Raw genomic sequence first — 21,735 nt, forward strand, 5'->3', positions numbered from 1 at the left:
TCCTGTGTCAGACCTCAGAGGGGCAGATCCATATGCCCTAGAGGCAGATCCCAGGCCCAAGGCTCATACAGGTCAAAGCAATGGGGTGCTTCTACCTCCAAAGTTGAAGAGACATCACAACCATACAGGAAACTGTCCCAGTGACTTCCCCCTGCCTGCACCAAGCACTTATCTCCTGGCAGCACCCTTAGGGGGAAAATTAGCATTTTTTTTCTCAAAATTGGCACATTATAACCCAGGGCAAGTGGGTTCTAAATATCGTGTCACAAGGCTACAAGTTCCATTTCCATACCCTGCCAGAGGCAAACAGCTGGCCAGATCTGCCAAAAAAATCAATGGGCAGAGGCACAAAAACAAATCTCATCCCTCATGGACATGGGGGCCATTCAACAAGTACCAGAGCAAGAGCAGGGACAAGGATTTTACTCAAGACTGTTCTTGGTACCCGGAAAGGACAAGGCCTGGAGACCAATACTGGACTTATCTATTCTGAACACATTATCTATTCTGAACACATTCCTGGATATACCAAAATCAAGATGTTGACTTTGCAGCAGCTTCTGGCCATGCTGGGCAAGAACGCTTGGCTTGTGACTCTAGACCTAAAAGAGGCATACCTGCGCATCCCAATCAGACAATTATGCAGACGATACCTCAGATTCAAGGCTGGCTCAATGCATTACCAATTCTCTGCACTGTCCTTTGGCTTATCTGCTGTGCCCAGGGTCTTTACAACGTGCCTGGCACCAGTAATTGCATTCTGCAGACAAAAAGGAATACAAATGTATCCTTACTTGGATGACTAATTCAAGCAGAGAACAAGGACATTCTTCTACAGCATCTGGCGTTTGTGAAAAGACTTTTAACAGGCCTAGGGTACACAGTCAGTGAAAAGAAATCAAAACTAGTACCCTCTCAAGAGATAATATTCCTGGGTGCAAGCTTAAATACAACTGCCCAGATGGCTTATCTCACACCAGGCAAAGGCAATTGACTACCTATTTCAAAATGTTGGCAACAAAGGCCCAGTTATTTGCAAGAAAAATTCTGCAGGCTTTGGGCTTCATGGCATCCTGCATCTTACTAATTCCATATGCAAGACTGCATATGAGGAAACTTCAGTGGTACCTAAAAAGTGTTTGGACTCAACATTGCCACAGCCTGGAAACAATGATTACTCTCATTCCCTGCCTGCAACAGGAGTTTCGATGGTGGGCAAAGGCTTGTCACCAAAGGAAGGGACAGCCATTCACATTACCCCCAGCCAGGCAGACACCAGCAACGGATGTATCAGAGTATGCCTGGGGGGGCCCACATGGCAGGAAGATGCATTCAGGGCACATGGTCCTCAAACCAAATGCATCTACATATCAATCAAAAAGAGATGCTAGCTGTTCAAAATGCCCTGATAGCCTTCAAGGACCTACTTCATCCAGGACAATTACTGATAGACAACACCACGGTCATGTGGTATATAAACAAGCAGGGGGGGCACACATTCTTGCCCCCTTTGCAGACTAGCCATGACTTTGTGGGACACAACATTGACTTACCAAGTACATCTGCAGGCACAATTCCTGCCTGGAAGGGAAAATACTCTGGCAGATGAACTAAGCAGAAATCTCATGGATCCCCACGAGTGGCAGCTGGATCCACAAGTCTTCAGCATGATAACAAGGAAATGAGGATGCCCGGACATAGATCTATTTGCCTCCCCTCACAACTACCAACTAAAAACATTCTGCACAAGGACTTATCACAGACAAGCATGGAAAGTGGACACCCTATCTTTCAGCAGGAAAAACCTATGTGTACGCCTTTCCCCCACTGCCTCCCCTCCCCAAGGTACTCCTAAAGGTCAGACAGTTGAAGCCAAAGATGATACTGATTGCCCCAGACTGGCCCCGCCAGTACTGGTATCCAATCCTAAGGAACTTGTCTCAATGCCCAACTTGGGACTTGCCTCAAATACCTCCTCTACTGTCCCAGCAAAACAATCCGATCCTGCGCAGCCAACTCAGGACTTTAAACCTGGCAGCATGGCAGATAATGTAGTCATACAAAACTCACCTCTCTGTAAAGCTGTGATGGATGTCATTTCGGAAGCCAGAAGGCCTAGTACTAGAAAATCTTATACTGGAAAATGGAAGGGATTCTGTGCTTGGAACCGGGCACAAGGAACTGATACAGCTGTGCCAAATATTCCTCAAATTTTGCAATACTTAACTGAGATGCTGGGCAAAGGCCTTTCTCTTTCATCTATTAAAATTCATGCCTCTGCCATTTTGGCTCATTACAATACAGAGCCACCAATCTTTTCTCATCCCTTATTAAAGCAGTACCTCAGAGGAGCCAAAAATGTAAGGCCTCCCAAGGAGATCACCAATGCCTACATGGGACCTCAACTATGTCTTGGAAAAACTCACCCTGCCTCCTTTTGAGCCACCTGCCTCCTTTTGAGCCAGCTGCTACTGCTGATATAAAGATTTTATCTTGGAAAACAGCTCTGCTTCTAGCAATAACTTCTGCAAGGTGAGTTTTAGAGCTACAGGCACTCATGGCTGTGGAACCTTTTATAATTTTTTTATCCAGACAGGGTCTCTCTGAGGACAAGCCCAACATTTATGCCTAAGGTGGTGTCCAGTGTGGCTCTTAACCAAACGATTTATCTGCCAACTTTTTATCCAAATCCACAGAACAAGGGGGAGAGAATTCTGCATTCTTTGGACGTACACAGACAGCTTAGATTCTACTTGGACAGAACCAAAGTTTTCAGAAAGACATAGCAATTACTAGTGACATATGCTGCAGGATCACAAGGAAGGGCTATCTCAAAGCAGACTATTTCAAAGTGGATAGGCCACTGCATTCGTTTCTGCTATGTACACCATGGCAAGCCAGTGCCTAAGGGCATTAGGCCACAGTCAACCAGAGCTGCAGCCACTTCAGCAGCCTTTCTCAGAGGAGTACCAACCAAGAACATTTTAGAGGCTGCTACTTGGAGTTCAGTGCACACCTTTACAAAGCACCATCATCTGCCACTCTACTCTAAATCCAGGGCAGGCTTTGCCACTGCAGTTCTGCAGGGTCTCATAGCCACTCCTAATGCTGTTTAGCTCCAGCCTCCCAACCATAGCTTTGGGACTCAACCCAAATGTAATGACTGCAACAGTGAAACACGAAGAACACAGTACAGTTGTGTACACTTACCATAAATGTAGATGTTCGAGTGTATTCACTGTTGCAGTCCAGGTTACCCACCCGCCATCCCCCTTTCTGCTGATGGAACCCATCTTTCCTTTTCTGATTTATACAACCTATGTGATGTATTTGCTTGTAGATGAAGGTAAAGTTTATATTGGTGCATGTATTTTTATATATATAAATTTCGGCTACCCTTTTAGGGGGCACCTGACATCTGGGGCAAGAAAAACTAAAAAAAAAAAAAAAGGCGTCTTGCTGCTGCTTTTATACCCCTGACGACCTGACGTCGGGGAAGGGGTGACAGCAGCTGATGCAGGACCCAGGACTTTGGAATTCAGGCCGACCTGAGGGCAACCTGCCAGCAGGATTACCCAAATGTAATGACTGCAACAGTGAATACACTCGAACATCTACATTTATGGTAAGTGTACACAGCTGTACTATTTACTGCACGTCAGTAATTCAAATGGCATCAGAAATACTCTATCTAGGGATCCAAACCTCTTGTACAACATCAACTGAGCATGTTAGAGGGACAAGTGGATACCTCTACTCTGGATAGACTCTTCATCTACATAAAACAAAATTCATCCCTGTCCATACTTGAACATAACTTGGATCTGTGGGTGGGAAACAGAAAATTTACACCAGGAGTACCCCCTTACTACTAATGGACAGAGGCAGCTCCAAAGTGCTTTATCCCATGCATGGGTTCCCTCAAATGTATCTATTGTATGATCCCAGTTATTCTTATTAGGGGTAATACAGGTCCCCTCAAATTATCTGTGGTATCAGTCATTTTTGGTAATTGTACATTACCCCTAATAAGCATGTGATATGTGATGCCTGTCTCTAACTAAATGAGATGGGTTAATTTGAGCACTTGCAAGGGCAGCTAGCCTAATACTAAAACAAGTCTTCCCTATGGTGATGTGGATGGTCATGTCACAACTATAACCACGTTTAGGGTACATATAGAAAAATTGCCCCATAGCTTAACTCTGAGAAGTGGTGCTGGCTATGTAGATGTCCTATTCATATGCTGCAGTATCCATAACATAAGGGAGTCCACCTCCAGTTGACTTGCATGCCCGGCCGTTTTATCAAAGTTAAATTGTTACTGGGTAGTTACGTGTGTTGGCCTGCCATACTAAGCGTACGTCTGCCATAAATGGACGTCTGGTATAAAGCGGATGTCAGCATGTACGTACTGCTTGTTTGACTGCCAGCTCCAGTCGTCACTCACTTAGAAAAGTTATTTTGTGCTTCATCTGTATTCAGGTAAGTACTTCATAAGGGATGTTTATTAGCTTTACCACTGTTTTCTTCTGAGCTAATGTCAGGTAGAAAGGGCAAGTGTCAGTGTGGAAGGCAGATTCCACAAAAAGACTTGCACAAGTTGTTTATTCTGCATAGGCTCAGAACATGACCATATGTCGTGCGATATTGCAAAGCCTTCATCCTGAAGACTCTTGAAAGCCTCCTCACTTCCCATAGATTATATCTAGAGAAGCATCTTCTGAAGCTCCTTCCAAGAAATGTGTTGGACATTGGGACCTTCGGAAGAGCCGCAATTGGGAGGGCCAGGAATCCTAGGCCCGAAACCACAGCTCCTCCCTGTACCCCAGGCATCATTCCCAAGGCCGATGAAGGGCCAGGGGCTGTGTCAGAAACCGCAGATTCTCCCTTGAAGGGTACGATGGTGGAAGGCTGTTAAGGAGACTACCACAGGTGTCCGACCCGGGCACAGAGGGGGAACAGTGGCTCAATTCTGAAGGCCTGCATGGGGGTTACTTAGATTGTGGTCCAAGAAGTTCTTTCAGACATTGTGGAATGGTGTGCTTTGTGTTCTACTTTATCCTATGTTTTATGTTTCACGCTCTTTTGGAACATTAAACCAGTGTTTTCCTGGCCTGGACTGGGATTTATTTGCGCTTGTGTGGTGGTTTTAGTTTGTACATTGTGGAATGTTGCCTGACGTCCAGTCCCCCTACTCTAAACCATATATCAGAGCCTCCTAAAAGGAAAAAAACAGAAAACCAAGAGTACTTCTCTGGTACAACATGCTGCTTCATCTGAACAAACCAAGAGTACATCTCTGGTACAACATGCTGCTTCATCTGAACAAGACTCTAACTGGCAGACCTGTACCAAAGGCATCTTGAATGCTTTCATGGCCTTACGCCAGGTGCCAGATCAGTTCCAGGCCCCTTCTCCCTCCACTCCTAGGAAAAGGCTTTTAGAAGATTTTTCCTCTGGGGACGAATCTCTTGCCTACTCCCTTGATTGGTTCTTCTGTGGATTATGCTTCCTCAGAGGAGTCGTCCAATGGAGCAGACTCCCCTGGGGAAGATGTGACTTTTGGGGTGACCATTGTTCAAATGTTAAGACCACTTCAAATGTAATTGCAGTCTGGTATCTGAGACACGAGGTATTATGACCTCTTACAGAATGAGTCTCCTAACCCTTCTACAATTCCCTCTGTCCAGCCTGCCTTTTTGGCTGCCTCCAAATCCCCAGACTCCCAACCTCCTTACACCTAAATGCCCCGATATGTTCTACAAAGTGCCTAAGGATGCCAATTTCCTGTTTAAGGCCCCAGCTACCATGTATATGGCAGCTGATAGAACCTCCAAATTGCTACCTTCCACTTCCTTGTTCCCCTCTGATAAGGAAAGTAGGAGTATGGAGAGTTTGTACTTCTGCCACCTTGGCTGTTAGGACCATTAACTATCACTCGTATGGCCAAATATGCATTGTCTCTGACAGATGTCATCAAGCAATTTGGAGAATGAACAGACTACCCTAACAAATCCAAAATAATTCACCACCTTAAATCTTGTAGGCAAGTTACCAGACACTCCATAAAATGTCGTTACGATAGAGTGGAGGCCTATTGCCAGGGCAGCTGCATCAGGGCAAGTCCTGAGAAGGTATTCTTAGCTCAGGCTGCAGCCATTGCCAGATGATATCAAAGCAAAACTTATGGATGCACCCTTGGATAACGAAGCATTATTTGGCTGTGGAGCTGCTGAGCTCTTCAAGGCCCTTCAAGAAAAGGCAAAGAACTTAGGAACATCTTTGTATCCCCTGATGATGATCTTGTTTCACTGTTGCAGTCATCACACTTGGGTTAATCTGCCTGCAGGTAGCCCTCAGTCAGCCCAAATACCAGCCTTAGGAATTCTGCATCTGACGCTGTCGCTTCTTCTATGACATCAGTGGTATAAAACAGGCAGCTGACACCATTACATCAGTCTTTCTTGCCAAGGAGGAGCCCGAAGCAGAAGCAGTTGGCAGGTGCCGGTCGGCCGTTACCTGAAATTTTCGTTTGAGTTTGTAATCCTGAAGTCTTCTAAAGCTAAGTACCCCATTGGGGATCCTTTTTTCTTACTCTAAACGATGTCAGAAAAAGTTAACAATTGTCTTGCCTGTGAAAAGCAAATACCTCAGAGATTTCTTATTGCGTCACCTGTTTAGGCTCAGACCACGACGTCCCTCGCTGTCGGTTTTGTGCCTTGCTGAATGCCCGAACCATTCGTCGTTGGGCTATCTTTGTCGCTAAATTCTTTCATTCTCCATATTCCGAAATGGCTTTGATAAGCCATCTGACTACTGATCATCATCTGAAAAAACATAATGAAACTGCATAGGTCCAAAACTGCCAACGACGCTTCTGTTAAGCTAGTCGCCTTTGCAGCCCCTGATGCTTGCTTCTACAGAGTCGCAGGCCTCTGCTGATACCCATTCGGAGTCCGATATACCACGAGATGCTTAGATTATGGAACCTGCGGATGTCTGTACCTTGGATGGGTACAGGCACCGGCTTCTGAGTGTGTATTCTGATCTACCGATGTTCGAATTAAACAGACTACTTCATTTTTAGCTAAAAAGTACTGAGTTTCTAAGGCCCAAAGTACACACTACGCCTAGAAAATTGACGACCAAAGTGCATGCTTAAGCTCCCATGCCACAAAAACAAATGCTTAGAATGGCTGAAGACCTTATTACCCTAATTAGGGGAAGCCAGCCTTCCCCTGCTAAGCGACAAAGAATGGAGTTTCATAGTGATTCTACAGACCAGGAGTCCGAAGACTCTGACCCTTCTGATTATCAGGACACATGCCCTTATCAACCTATCAGGATTCAGATGCAGAGGAATCCATTCCCTCTGCCTCCCCTCCAGAGGATTTTTCTTTTGGTGAAACCTTGCATACTTTGAGAGCATTTCCGCTGGGAATGCCAGGACTACCCTCAGTCCAAAAAGAGACTGAGAATTTTTAGAGTTGCCTCAGCACAGGCCTCTAGCTATACCCCCTGTCCTGGATGTTGTTAGATGATGTTTTTATGGAATCCGGTCTTACTCAAGATACTTTACCTCTGGCCCCTAGGAAAACTGACAGGTACTACAAAGTACCTGATTCCCACAAATTTCTCTTCAAGAATCCTACTGCGGATCCAGAGACCATTTCCCAGGGACCTAAAGGTATTAAGGCTGCTACAGTCAAAGATCCTACCCCTGCAGACAGGGATTCCAGAGCTTTAGACAGATGGGGTAAGAAGGTATATACCTCTGCAACTCTTGCCATAAGGGCACTGAATTGCCAATTTTACATGTTGAAGTACCAGCAGCATATTATGGAACTAATTAAACAAAAATTGGTGTAGCTCCCAGATTCTGCAGAAAATAAAGATTTACAAGAGTTAATGCATTCTGCAAACCAAGTTAGTAAGCATACTTTGCAGTGTGGCTTTGATGCTCTAGAAGCATCTTGCAGGGCTGCAGTCACTAGGGTCTGTACTGAAAAGGCATGCTTGGCTGAAGGAGCAAACCTTGCCAGATTATGTCAAATCCAAATTACTAGACCCTCCTTTAAATAAGGACTGTTTTTATTTGGCACCAAAGCAGAAGAGGTTCTTAAAAAGATGGAAGAAAAAGCTACATCTATGCAAACTGTTAAAGAATTCTTACAAGTGTAACCACCTAGATTCAGTAGGCATTGGCCTTCTGAAAACTGGTCCTTTCCAGCCCCTTCCAGGCCTTCTCAGACCAAACCCAGGGGAAACAGGCCACCCAGACTACAGTCCCACGGTATGCAGAGATCTAAACAATAGAGTACCCCCGCCTCAAAAACACGGAGTGGTAAGCCACCCCCTTATGGAAAAAATTCACAATGACTTTTCAGTTATCTTTCTCAGCCTTGCCCAATTACTTGTGCCCCTAGATGGAAAACTTGCCCTTCATCCAAAAAATTGGATGTCTATTACTCAGGACAGATGGGTCCTAAACCCTGTATCCCACACTGCCAACCCCAACCCCAAGCAGGTTTCCAAACCTTCCTCCAAACCAGTGGACAGAGGCTCAAAAGCAAATACTTTCCCTGCTCAATGTCAGAGCTATTCAACCTGTTCCAGTAGAACAAAGGGGGCAGGATTTCTACTCTATACTTTTCCTGGTGCGCAGAAAAGAGGGCTCTTGGCGCCCAATCCTGGATCTATCTACTCTCAACACCTTTCTGGTGGTCCCAAAATTCAAGATGCTTACCCTGCAACAGCTTCTCCCTATGCTAGCCAAGGATGCCTGGTTAGTCACTCTAGACTTAAAAGAAGCTTATCTGCACATGAGGGCAACAGTACAGATATACATACTAGATCGGTCGAGGCTCAGGTTAGCCGCCACCAGTACTGTTGGCCAACAGGGTGCTGGTGGAAATTGGGCTACTGTTGGCCGAAGGAGGAGAAGAGGAGGAAGGCATGCCCAAAGGCAGGTAAAGGCTAGTACTGTGATAGTGAGTTTCGGAACTTGAATGTTGGCAGTATGACTGGTATAGGGAGAGAGCTAGCCGATATGATGGACCGAAGGACGGTTGGTATATTGTGTGTGCAAGAGACCAGATGGAAGGGAAGCAAGGCTAGGTGTATCGGAGGCAGGTTCAAATTGTTTTATCATGGTGTGGATGGGAGGAGAAATGGGGTAGGGGTTTTCCTGAAGGAACAGTATGCTAACAGTGTTTTGGAGGTGAAAAGAGTGTCGGATATAGTGATGTTTATGAAGCTGGAAATTGATGGTGTAATGATGAATGTTGGTGCATATGCTCCACAAGTTGGGTGTGCGATGGATGAGAAAGAAAAATTTTGGAGTGAGTTGGATGAAGTAGTGATGACTGTACCCAAGGGTGAAACTGGCGATTGGAGCAGATTTCAATGGGCATGTTGGTGAAGGGAACAGAGGGGATGAGGAAGTGATGGATAGGTATGGTGTTAAGCAAAGGAATGCAGAAGGTCAGATGGTAGTGGATTTTGTGAAAAGGATGGACTTGGCTGTGATGAATACGTATTTTAACAAGAGGGGGGCGCATAGGGTAACATATAAGAGTGGAGGAAGATGCACACAGGTGGATTATATCTTGTGTAGAAGGGCCAGTCCGAAGGAGTTTGGAGACTGTAAAGTGGTGGCAGGGGAAAGTTTATTTAGGCAGCATAGGATGGTGGTTTGTAGGATGACATTGGTGATCAAGAAGACTAGGATGAGTGTGAGGGCAGCACCAAGGATCAAATGGTGGAAAGTGAAAAAGGGTTATTGTGAGGTGGAATTCAGGGAAGAGTTAAGACAGGCACTGCGTGGCAGTGAAGAGTTACCGAATAGCTGGGTAACTACAGCAGAGCTAGTAAGAGAGATGGCTAGAAAGGTGCTTGGTGCGACATCTGGAAAGAGGAAGGAAGACAAGGAGACCTGGTGCTGGAATGAAGAAGTACAGAAGAGTGTACAGAGAAAGAGGTTGGTGAAGAAGTGGGATTGTCAGAGAGATGAAGAAAGTAGACAAGAGTATAAGGAGATGAGGTGCATGGCAGAGAGAGAGGTGGCGAAGGCTAAGGATAAGGCGTATGAAGAGTTGTATGAAAGGTTGGACACTGAGGAGGGAGAAAAGGACCTGTACCGATTGGCAAGACAGAGGGACCGAGCTAGTAAAGATGTGCAGCAGGTAAGGGTGATAAAGGATAATGAGGGAAACATACTCACAAGCGAGGAGAGTGTGTTGAGCAGATGGAAAGAGTACTTTGAGGGGCTGATGAATGAAGAGAATGAGAGGGAGAGAAGGATGGATGATGTGTGGATAGTGAATCATGAAATGCAGTGGATTAGCAAGGAGGAAGTAAGGATAGCTATGAAGAGTGGAAAGGCTGTTGGTCCAGATGACATACCTGTGGAAGTATAGAGGTGTTTAGGTGAAATGGCAGTGGAGTTTTTATCTAGATTGTTTAATGAAATCTTGGAAAGTGAGAGGATGCCTGAGGAATGGAGAAAGTGTTTTGGTACCGATTTTTAAGAATAAGGGTGATGTGCAAATGTGCAAAGCTGTAGTAGCTACAGAAGGATTTGATTGATCAGTCACAGCATGAAGTTATGGGAAAGAGTAGTGGAAGCTAGGTTAAGAAGGGAGGTGATGAGTAGTGATCAGGAATATGGTTTCATGCCATGAAAGAGCACTACAGATGCAATGTTTGCTCTGAGAGTGTTGATGGAGAAGTACAGAGAAGGTCAGAAGGAGTTGCATTGTGTCTTTGTGGACTTAAAGAAAGCATATGACAGGGTGCCTAGAGAGGAGTTGTGGTATTGTATGAGGAAGTCGGGAGTGTCAGAGAAGTGTGTAAGAGTGGTACACGATATGTACGAGGGTTAGTGTGACAGTGGTGAGGTCTGGGGTGGGAGTGACGGATGCGTTTAAGGTAAGGGTGGGATTACATCAAGGATCAGCTCTGAGCCCTTTTGTTTGCAGTGGTGATGGACAGGTTGATAGACTAGATCAGATAAGATTCCCCGTGGACTATGATGTTTGCAGATGACATTGTGATCTGTAGTGAGAGTAGGTAACAGGTGGAGGAGACCCTGGAGTGGTGGAGATATGCTGTAGAGAGATGAGGAATGAAGGTCAGTAGGACTAAGACAGAATGTGTGTGTGTGTGTGTGTGTGTGTGTGTGTGTGTGTGTGTGTGTGTGTGTGAATGAGAGGGAGGATAGAGGAATGGTGAGGATGCAGGGAGTAGAGGTGGCGAAGGTGGATGAGTTTAAATACTTGGGATCAGCAGTTCAGAGTAATGGTGAGTGTGGAAGAGAGGCGAAGAAGAGAGTACAGGCAGGATGGAGTTGGTGGAGAAGAGTGTCAGGAGTGATTTGTGACAGACGAGTACCAGTAAGAGTGAAAGTGAAGGTCTACAAGAGGGTAGTGAGACCAGCTATGTTATATGGGTTGGAGACAGTGGCATTGCCAAAAAGGCAGGAGTCTGAGCTTGATGTGGCAGAGTTGAAGATGTTAAGATTTGCACTGGGTGTGACATGGATGGACAGGATTAGGAATAAGTATATTAGAGGGTCAGGCCAGGTTGGAAGGTTTGGATGTGCTGAGGAGGGATGCAGAGTATATTGGGAAAAAGATGCTAAGGATGAAGCTGCCAGGTAACAGGAAAAGAGGAAGGTCTAAGATGTGGCTTATGGATGTGGTGAGAGAGGACATGCAGGTGGTTGGTGTGACAGCAAGATGCAGAGGACAGGAAGAAATGGAAACAGTTGATCCGCTGTGGCAACCCCTAACTGGAGCAGCCAAAAGAAGATGATGATCTGCACATCCCCATAAGGGAGTCGTGCAGAAAATATCTATGCTTCTGGGCAGGCTGTATGCACTATCAGTTTTCTGCACTTCCCATTGGCTTATCTACTGCATCCAGAGTATTCACAAAGTGCCTGGCTCCAGCCATTGCACACTGCAGGCAGAGAAATATCCAAATTTTCCCATACTTGGGACGACTGCCTGATTCAGGCGGACAGTTAGGAATTTCTACTTTAGCACCTGGCATTTGTAAAAAGCCTTCTCACTTCATTGGGGTACACCATCAATGAAAAGAAATCACAACTGGTGCCCAGTCAAAAGATTGTATTCCTTGGAGCAAAGCTTGGATACAACTTCCCAGGTGGCTTTTCTCACTTCAGAAAAGCAGGTCTATCTGACAAACTTCAAACAAATGGCCACCAGAACCCAGTTATCTGCAAGCCCTAAGGTTCATGGCCTCATGTGTTCTAATTCTTTATGCAAGACTGCATATGAGGGAACTTCAGTGGTACTCAAGTCTTTGGTGTCCGCATTCTCAGGACCTGGAAACAGTCATTCCAATCATACCTTATCTAAGGGCAGAGTTCCTTTGGTGGGCAGAAGCTTGCAACTACAACAAGGGACTGCTTTTCACTCAACCCCTCGCTGCCCAAACCCTGACAACAGACGCAGCAGACTATGCATGGGAGGGCTCACATGGCAGGCAAATGCATTCAGGGCCACTGGAGCCCAGCCCAGATTCTTCTGCACATCAATCAAAAAGAGATGCTAGCTGTACAGAATGCTTTGACAGCCTTCAGATACCTAATCCTTCCAGGACAACTGCTTATAAAAACAGACAACACCACAGTTATGTGGTACATAAACAAGCAGGTTAGCCATTGCCCTGTGGAACACAGCCTTTAGCAACCAAGTGCTTCTACAAGCTCAATTCCTGCCAGGCAAACAAAATTCACTGACAGACGACTTAAGTAGAAATCTCTTGGACCCACACGAGTGGAAATTGGAGCCCAACACTTTCAACCTTCTGATCCAGATGTGGGAGACACTGGAGGTGGACCTATTTGCCTCCCCTGAGAACCACAAGTTGAGCAAATTCTGCACCAGGAACCCTCACAGCAGGGTCTGGAAGGTGGATACCCTATCCTTTCAATGGGAAAACCTGTCAGTCAATTTATGCCTTTCCCTCTCTGCCTCTCCTCTCAAACGTACTACTCAAGATAAAACAGGACAAACCAAGGGCAATTCTTATTGCCCCAGACTGGCCACGCCAGCACTGGTACCCACTCTTGCACAGTCTGACAACAGTGCCACCCTGGCACCTTTCCAGACTCCTACCCTGCTGTCTCAGCAGGAGAGACAGATTTTGCATCCAGTTGCAATCCCTAAACCTTGCAGCCTGGTTTATCCCTTGAATACACCACCAGCAAACTCTCAGCATACAGGTGCTAGACATCATTCTTGAAGCCAGAAAGCCGAGTACTAGTAAATCCTATGCTGAAAAGTGGAAAAGGTATTGTCCTTGGAATCATTCTCAAGGGAAGGACACAGCAGTGGCCTTCTTACCTCTAATCCTGGATTGCCTAGCAGAGCTACTCCACAGAGGCCTATCCTTCTCTATTAAGATTCATGCCTCTGCCATCTCAGCTCATTATAATACTGAGTCACCTCTATTTTCTCACCCTGTCATCAAACAGTTCCTGAGAGGGGCTAACAACTTAAGGCCCCCCTAGAAGAGCACCCACCCCCTGCCTGGGACCTTAACTTTGTACTGGAAAAGCTCACGCTTCCCCCTTTTGAACCTGCAGCTTCAGCAGAGTTAAAATTCCTCTCGTGGAAAACGGCCTTGCTTTTAGCCATAACTTCAACAAGAAGAGTGTCTGAGTTACAGGCACTAATGGCTGTGGAACCCTTCATTATTTTCCATGCTGGCAGGGTTTCCCTCAGGACTAACCCATCCTTTATGTGTAAGGTGGTGTCCAGTGTGGCTCTAAACCAATTCATCCATTTACCAACCTTCTTCCCTAACCCTCAGAATATAGGGGAAAGGCTCATGCACTCCTTGGAAGTGCACAGACAGCTCAGGTTTTACCTTGACAGGACTAAACCTTTCAGAAAATCTGACCAGCTGCTAGTCAGCTTTGCTACAGGGGCAGAGGGTAAGGCCATTTCAAAGCAAACTTTTTCCAAATGGGTAACACTGCATCCATTTCTGCTACAAGCACTGTGGAAAACCTACCCCACAGGGGATCAGACCACATTCAACTAGGGCTACTTCCACCTCTACAGCATTTCTCAGAGGAATCCCTACCTGGGACATTCTGGAAGCTGCAACCCGGAGTTCTGTACACACCTTCACCAAGCATTACCACTTGCCAATCTTTTCTAAATCCAGAGCTGGATTTTCTACAACAGTCTTGCAAGGCCTACTAGCCAGCCCTAACACTTCTTGACTGTCTCCACCCTTCCTCAGCTTTGGGAATCAACCCAAGTGATGCGACTGCAACAGTGAAACATGAAGAACATAGTACAGTTGTGTACACTTACCTTAAATGTAGATGTTCAAGTGTATTCATTGTTGCAGTCCTGGTTTCCCTCCCTCCAGCCCCCTAGCTTTCCATATCTTTTTACCTCTCCTCTCTATGGCCATTCCTAATGGCATTGGTATTTACTTTTTACTGGAGGTGTTCCCCAATATATACTAACTTCCTATTTGGGGGTTCCTGACATTTGCGGCAAGAAAAACTGATGTGATGGCGTCGGCTGCCTGTTTTATACCCTGATGACCTGACATCATGGAAGAAGTGACCTCATCCAATGCAGAAATCGTAAGACTCTGGTATTTGGGCCGTCTGAGGGCTACCTGCAGGCAGGTAACCTAAGTGTGATGACTGCAACAGTGAATACACTCGAACATCTACATTTATGGTAAGTGTGCACAACTGTACTTTCTCCACTTCCAGAGGAACTACCCGGTCAAGACTTCCTTTGTTAGGAAGCCCTCTAAACACCTCTCTTCCAAAGGGAGAAAGGATTCCAGAAAGCAGGCTCCCTCCAAATCCTCTCCTTCTACACCTGCATAAAAGCAGCCCTTTCAGGCAAAAATGGTAGTCTGACTACCAGGCCCTAAACCCAGCTACTCCTCTCTCTGTGTCTGTCTGTCCCTCTCAGCTTGGAAACTGATTACCCAGGACTCTTGGGTCATCAAACAAGGTTACTTCATGACCTGGGAATCCAGACCATCTTTTCGAGGTATTCCTCAACCCCCTCAAGACCAGATGACCTTCTTTCCTCCAGTCCTGAATTCCCTGTTATCCCAGGGCAACATTCAAGACGTGCCTCCAGACCTAAGGGGGAAAAGGATTCTATTCCAGAATGTTTCTAGTCCCCAGGAAGGAAGGTCCTTGAAGGCCTATCGTAGGCTTATCTCATCACCTTTCTCAAGGTGCCTTCCCTCCTACCCCTGATTCTTCCTTAGGTTTACATGGTATCCTTGGACATAAAAGATGCTTATTGCACATCCCAATCCACCCACTCTTCAGAAAATTCCTTTGATTCTTTGTGAGTTCTTCACATTTTCAGTTCTGTGCTTTGCTATTTGGTCTCTCTATGGCCCCCAGAGTATTCACAAAATGCTTGGTCCCAGTCATAGCCTTTTGAAGAATGCAGGGCATTCAGCTATTTCCTTGGATGATCTCCCCATTCAGGTTGGTACAAGAGCACCTAGACTACACCATGACCCTGCTAAAGGGTTTGGAGTTCACCATAAATCAACAGAAGTCTTCCCTGAACCCATCTCTAGACCGTGTGTTCCTTGGTTGCAGGATATTCACAGCCCAAATGATGGCCCGTCTCCCCCAGACAAAATTCTGACTCTCACCACTTAGGGACTAATTCCAGTACAATCTGTCTGTCAGGGAGTTCCTGTGACTCCTGGGATTCATGGCTTCCACCATCCCCATGGTACCCATGGCAAGGCTACACATGAGGAAATTTCAGTGGATTCTGAGAACAGTCTGGAAACATCATCTGCATCCTCTAGAGTTTGCAGTTCCCCTCACTCCCTTCTTAACGAAGAACTAAATTGATAGATTTCTCATTTCAAAAAGCCCAGGCCTTCCTCTCCAACCCCTTGCTCTACAAATATTCATGCTCCAGCTATTACCAGGAGTGCTAAGGTGGTACACAAAACCACATGGTCCTCTGGTACATCAACAAGCAGGAGGGACCACGGTCGTACATCCTTTGCTGATTGGCTCTATGTGTGGGAGATTGCTCAGCAGAGACAGGTGTCTCTCCTGCCAGTCTACATTCCATCAATTCAAAATGTGTTGGCAGATTCGTGACTCAGTCCCATGAATGGATGTTACACAAGGATGTGTTCTTGGATCTGGTCCACCAGTGGGGTATTCCTCAGGTAGAACTGCCCCCCCCCCCCACAATGAACAGACAGCTTCCCACATACTGCACCAGGATTCACATCCCTGGGGTGTGGAAAGTGGATGCTCTTTCCTTTCCTTGGAAAGGGATGTTTGCATATGCATTCCCCTCTTCTGAAAGCTCTACTGAAAATTCAGAAAACAACCAGAAATTTTGTTGGTGACCCCCTTTTGGCCAAAACAACACTGGTTCCCCCCTTCTCTATCATATAGCCAAGGTTAATCACCATACGTTACCCCCTCAGGACGGACCTAATCACACACAAGATGGGAATTCTCATACACCCTCAGATATCTACTCTGAACTTAACCCTGTGGATGATGGGGCTTTGATTCCCTTTAGATACCTTTCCACTGAGGATGTGCTACAGGTTCTGCAGGAGGCCAGAAAACCCCCACTACCAGATAATCCTTTTTATCCAAATGGAAGAGGTTTTCTGTTTGGTGTCTAAACCATAGCTTCCAGCCACCGCCTGCTGAGTCATCAGTGGTTGTCTTAACCTGTGTGAATTGATGAAAAGCAGCTTGTCATTCTTCCATCAAGGCACATTTATCTGCCATCTCAACATGTTTACCTCTGACTCCTCCCCTGGCATCCAGGTTGGAAGTCAAGCTTTTCCTGAAAGTAGTCCTGCACATCAGACCCCCTAGGAAACCTATCCCTCCCCCTTGGGATCTTAATTTTGTGCTAGAAAAGCTTACTTTAACCCCAACTGAGCCAGCTAAGGACTCTTCCCTACAGCACTGCACATGGAAAACGGTCATCCTGGTTGCTGTCACCTCAGCCAGAAGGGTCTTGGAAATGCAGGCCCTGATGGCATTTCCTACTTCACAGTTTTCCATCAGGACAGGATTTGCCTTCGTACCAACCCAACCTTTATGCCTAAGGTAGTAAATGAGCTTTCCTTGAAACAAGCCATCAATCTCCCTGCCTTTCCTTTGCCACAGTCTCCTAGTGAAAGGATTCTTCACTGCTTGCATGTACATAGCTCAGATATATTATTTGGCTAAGACCAAGCCCATCTGCAAGTCAGGCTATTCATTTCCTATCACCCAAGAGCCTTGGGCCATCCTGTTTCCAAGCAAACTATTTCAACTTGGATTTCTAGAGCCATTTCTTTCTGCTACACAGCCAATGGGGGAAGTATTCCCTTTCCAGTTAAGGCACACCCCACTAGGGCGGTGCAGTGTTCTGGGGCTTTCTTTAAAGGTTTGGATACAGCTTCCCATTTTGGAGGCAGCTTACATGGTCCTCTGTTCTGGATACTGTTTCAAGGTCCAGAGCAGGATTTGCCAGGGCTATTCTACATGGCTTTGTGGAAAATATCTCTGCTCCTCCTCCCAATCCCTCTGTTGCATGAGCAATGACATTCTCCCTCATGTTATGGGTACTGCAGCATATGAATAGAAGGACATAGATTAGTTGTGTAAAATCTTACCATAACCATAGATGTCCTATTCTATATGCTACAGTATGTTTTCCCACCCTGCCTTCCCCTGATGCTTGCCTGAGTTCTGGAGACTCGCTTCCTTCAGGCTGGTGCTTGGCGGCATTCATTTCTGAGATAGGTGTGTGCTAACGTCTGCTTTATACCGGACGTCCATTTATGGCTGATGTATGCTTAGTGTGGCAGGCCAATGCATGTGCCTACACAGTACCAATTTAACTTTGGTAAAACAGCTGGACGTTCGAGTCAACAGGAGGTGGACACCCTCATGTTATGGATACTGCAGCATATGCAGAAGGACATCTATGGTTATGGTAAGATTTTACACAACTTTTCTTTCCTCGCCTCTGGGCAGTTAGTCTTTGAAGACAAATGGCCCTAGTCTTGGAGAAGTGAACCTAGAAACTTGGGCTTTAGGGAAGAAGGCATTACTTCTTGGCTATAAATGGGCCTAGGCAGAGGCACAGCCTCCTCCATTGTTTAGTTGCCAGTTCTTTTTGGTCTGCTGTCACCTTTTGCAGATTGGAACCTCACCATCTATTGTCAGTGGGATTGAGATCCTCTGGAAGAAAGCTTGATAGTTGGCAGAGGGAAGGAGAGCATGAAAACGTTCTGCATAATATTTTATTTAAAGTACTGATTTAATAATACTAGGATGTGTTTAAACTGGATATTTGTTACAAAGGTTCTGCATTGTCTTCTGAAATACTTTTATAGTAGTAAATTGTCATTTTATGAACTGTCAAAATCTGGAAATTTTTGCATAATTGTCAAATTAGAGTAGTGATCTTGTAGCAAATTTCAGACTTGCTTGCAAAAGTTTGGCTTTCACTGATTTAGTTCATTAAGCAACACAGACATTTGTACTTTAGGGCTGGTAGCATTTTAAGCAATATGGTTTATCCTGATTAGTAGCATAGGTTTGTTGCATTTCCTGCAGGCTTTCTCCTGGGCCTCAGTGACCAGTAAAAACCTGCCTCCTAGTGGTACTGTTCCTTCCACGGGATTTCCACCCCATGTTGTAAAAGCACCAGCCTCACAGGTAAATTAATCTGTGAATGGATTTGCTCATTGCTGTTTTTATTTTATAAACACCTCTTCAGTTTGAACAACAGGTGTTCTTTGAAGTTGTATTATTGGAAGCCATGGGATTTGTGTAATTTAAAAGCAAAAACATTTAATTGGCTTGTTAAAATCTATTTCACTAAGAAGGATTTTCTAAATTATTGGGGAAAAGTCTGCAGAAAATATTAGGGTATGGTGGTGGAAAAGGCAATTAAATGCTTGCCTTTTAACAGAAAATTTGGGTAGCAAAATGAAAAATTGATTATAAATTCAGTTTTACAAAATGTGTTTTGGCTTCGTTGAACTTGTTTACCTTCATTCAAACTGAACCTTTCTTCAATTGTATTATACACAAAGGTGTGTTGCTGTTTGGGACTGGTGTACATCCTGGTATCTTACATATTAAGGAATGGGACTGGGTTATTTGCAAGATTTCAGGACCAATTTTGGAAGGATTCTTTTTCTCCAGTGAGGTTGCAGCTGCTACTGAAACTGGGAGAAACTAATCCAACCTGAGCTGTGTTCAAATGTGGATGTTAAAATGTTTGCTTTTTTAAATATGAAATAGTATGGAATTGGGCCATTCAGCATTGAACATCTTTAACAAATCTGCATCATTTGCACTCTTAATCTTTGGCCTTAAAATGTTTAAACCTTCATTTTGTAATACTTGCTACTGTATTCTGATAAAATAGTAGTCAGTTGTGGTTATGCTGGCTTTGGCTAGACATAGAGGCTTTAATGTTACACACTTGAAATTGTTTGGGATGCCATCTTAGCAGTTTTTGCAATTGTTTGATCCTTTCACATTTGAACAACTGTACTACAGACAAGCTGTCTGCATGTAAAAGTCTCCCAATAAGATCTGAATTATCTTGAATTTAATGTAAAAATGTTTTATGACCTGTATTACAAGTTATGGTACAGCATCCTGGAAAAAAAAACATTGCAGTTTTGCATTCTGTAATGCAAAGTGGGCAAATGCTTCATATCCCAGATTGGTATGATATTAGATGAGACTTTTAGGCATGCAGAATGCTTTTGTACATTACCAATTTTTCATAGTGTTTGTTTTGCAAGTGTAATACATGAGTAATTCATTGTACACCAGCTATGTAGTTCATCTACATTTTTCCTGTTTTAGCGAGGTGAAACAAAATCCGAAGCTCAGATTCTGTCTCCACGAATGCGTGACCAGCGTCTTCGTGATCGACCAGGATTAATTTCAAGAGGACCAAGACCTGGTAAGTTATAATTTCTGCAAGCGCTACTATAGTGGTAACTTAGTCAGTAATGTTCAAAGAAGCGGATTTCAAATGTTTACGTATTTTTGTTTACCTAAGATGGAACAAGTCAGAAATGGTACGAGTGAAAAATGAGCATCCATTGTGCGCATAGATGTACAAGAAAGGTGAAGGAGCATCTGACAGTCACTTAAGGAATGCTTTAAAATCTGGACTATGGAGATTTTTTTTAGTTTTATAGATAGGACATAATGTATTGTGACTGAGATTACATAGTCAGGATCTCTGATATTAGTCTGTCAGATGAATGGCAATACTGTTTTCTGCTTAACTAGAATGGTTTTATGTTAAAGAGCACAGTCCCAGACTTTCCATTTAACACTGTCCTTATGAAACATTGCCTATTGAATTGTTGTAATAAGTCCAAGATTTTCTTGTTGTAGATCACTTGGTGTAGTCCTTGCTATTAGCACTTCTTCTGGAGAAGGTAGTGCTACTTGCAGAACTGTTTAGGTCACACACGTGGCCTTTAAGATGCCATGGCAGTAAGAGTCAAGTTCATACCCAGTCTTAGTCCCACTGAGAGTTGACTAGGTGAGTGATCTAGGGTGAAGGCGGTCATGGACTTGATGTGACAGTGGTATCTATCTCTGCTTGGCAGAGAGATATGTGCCCTGTGAGGCATTTTTGTAGCTGCTAGCCCTGCCATCTCAAACACTTGGTCTCTGTCATGTCCCTCTTTAGATCCTGCCATGCTCGTGGAACATGGCATGTTCCAGTGAGCTTGGAGCCTTTATGTGAAATTTTGGCGAGATGTACTGCCTCAGGCAGGTCTGGCTAATGAGCTTTTTGTTGCATTAGAAAGGAGAAGATGAGATATTACACCATTTTTGCTGGGAAAGGTGTTGAATCAGAGCAGAGATAGCAAGGAACCCCATCATTTCCTTGCCTCCAAGAAGGCAGTCTTAAGTGGACTTGAGCTCAGATGTGGGACACTCATCAGCAGCTGCAGTTTACCTGAGCCCCTGGCAAAAGTCAGGTTCCTGCTCATCTGCCCCATCGTAGGGTATTTCACAAGAATGGGATCTCCTTGGCTTAATGATTCCTTCAGATCCTGTAAAGCCTGCAGCCAAGTTGAGATTGGCCATGATTGATTTGGAGTTCCCTTTACCAAGAAGAAACCCACCCGCATAGAGATTAGTATTTGGAGGCTCTCTGTAGGATGAAAAAGCACTTCAAATGAGAAGCAAAGGATGATTTGGACACCCAAAGAAGGTGTTCTGGTTCCCTGGGTCAGGATACCTCTAATACAGTGGCACCCTCCAATACTGGTAGCATTAGAGGATGCTTTTTTGCAGTTGCCAAGGACCTGGAGACTCGGTCCCTTGCCCCATATAAGCTGTTTTTTTTTGTTCAGTAATACAAAAACCCTGTGATAGATTCAACACTGTTGGTGGATTCAGAGAATGGGTTTGAAAAGTGCCTGCACCCATTAATCTTTCCAGTAAGAAGAAACCAGTATCAGTGCAAAGGTGTGAAGAGAGCCCCTATTAGTGTTTTCAGAGCCATTGTAATATACATATGATGATTCTGATTGCCTTCCTAGACTAAATGAAGAATGGTAGTTGTCTAGGGATCTGAAAGCATAATTGTTTGCCTCGCCCAATCATATGGTATTAAACACTCACTTTGGCTGTGATGCTGTGAGAGTGGAATCCCTAGTGCAGAG

General features: G+C 44.8%; 1 protein-coding gene across 1 annotated transcript in view; it reads left to right on the forward strand.

Annotated features, from left to right (window-relative positions):
- G3BP2 (G3BP stress granule assembly factor 2) overlaps nt 1–21,735 on the forward strand; it is a 1,493,999-nt gene that overhangs the window by 988,186 nt on the left and 484,078 nt on the right. Inside the window, exons 9-10 of the mRNA XM_044061106.1 lie at nt 18,638–18,739; nt 19,907–20,006. Of these exons, the coding sequence (XP_043917041.1) occupies nt 18,638–18,739; nt 19,907–20,006 (202 nt within the window). The remainder of the gene's footprint in view (nt 1–18,637; nt 18,740–19,906; nt 20,007–21,735) is intronic.

Source organism: Protopterus annectens, chromosome 2.part0, assembly GCF_019279795.1.
Source record: "Protopterus annectens isolate FY-2018-M chromosome 2.part0, PAN1.0, whole genome shotgun sequence".
NCBI classification, from domain to species: Eukaryota; Metazoa; Chordata; order Ceratodontiformes; family Protopteridae; genus Protopterus; species Protopterus annectens.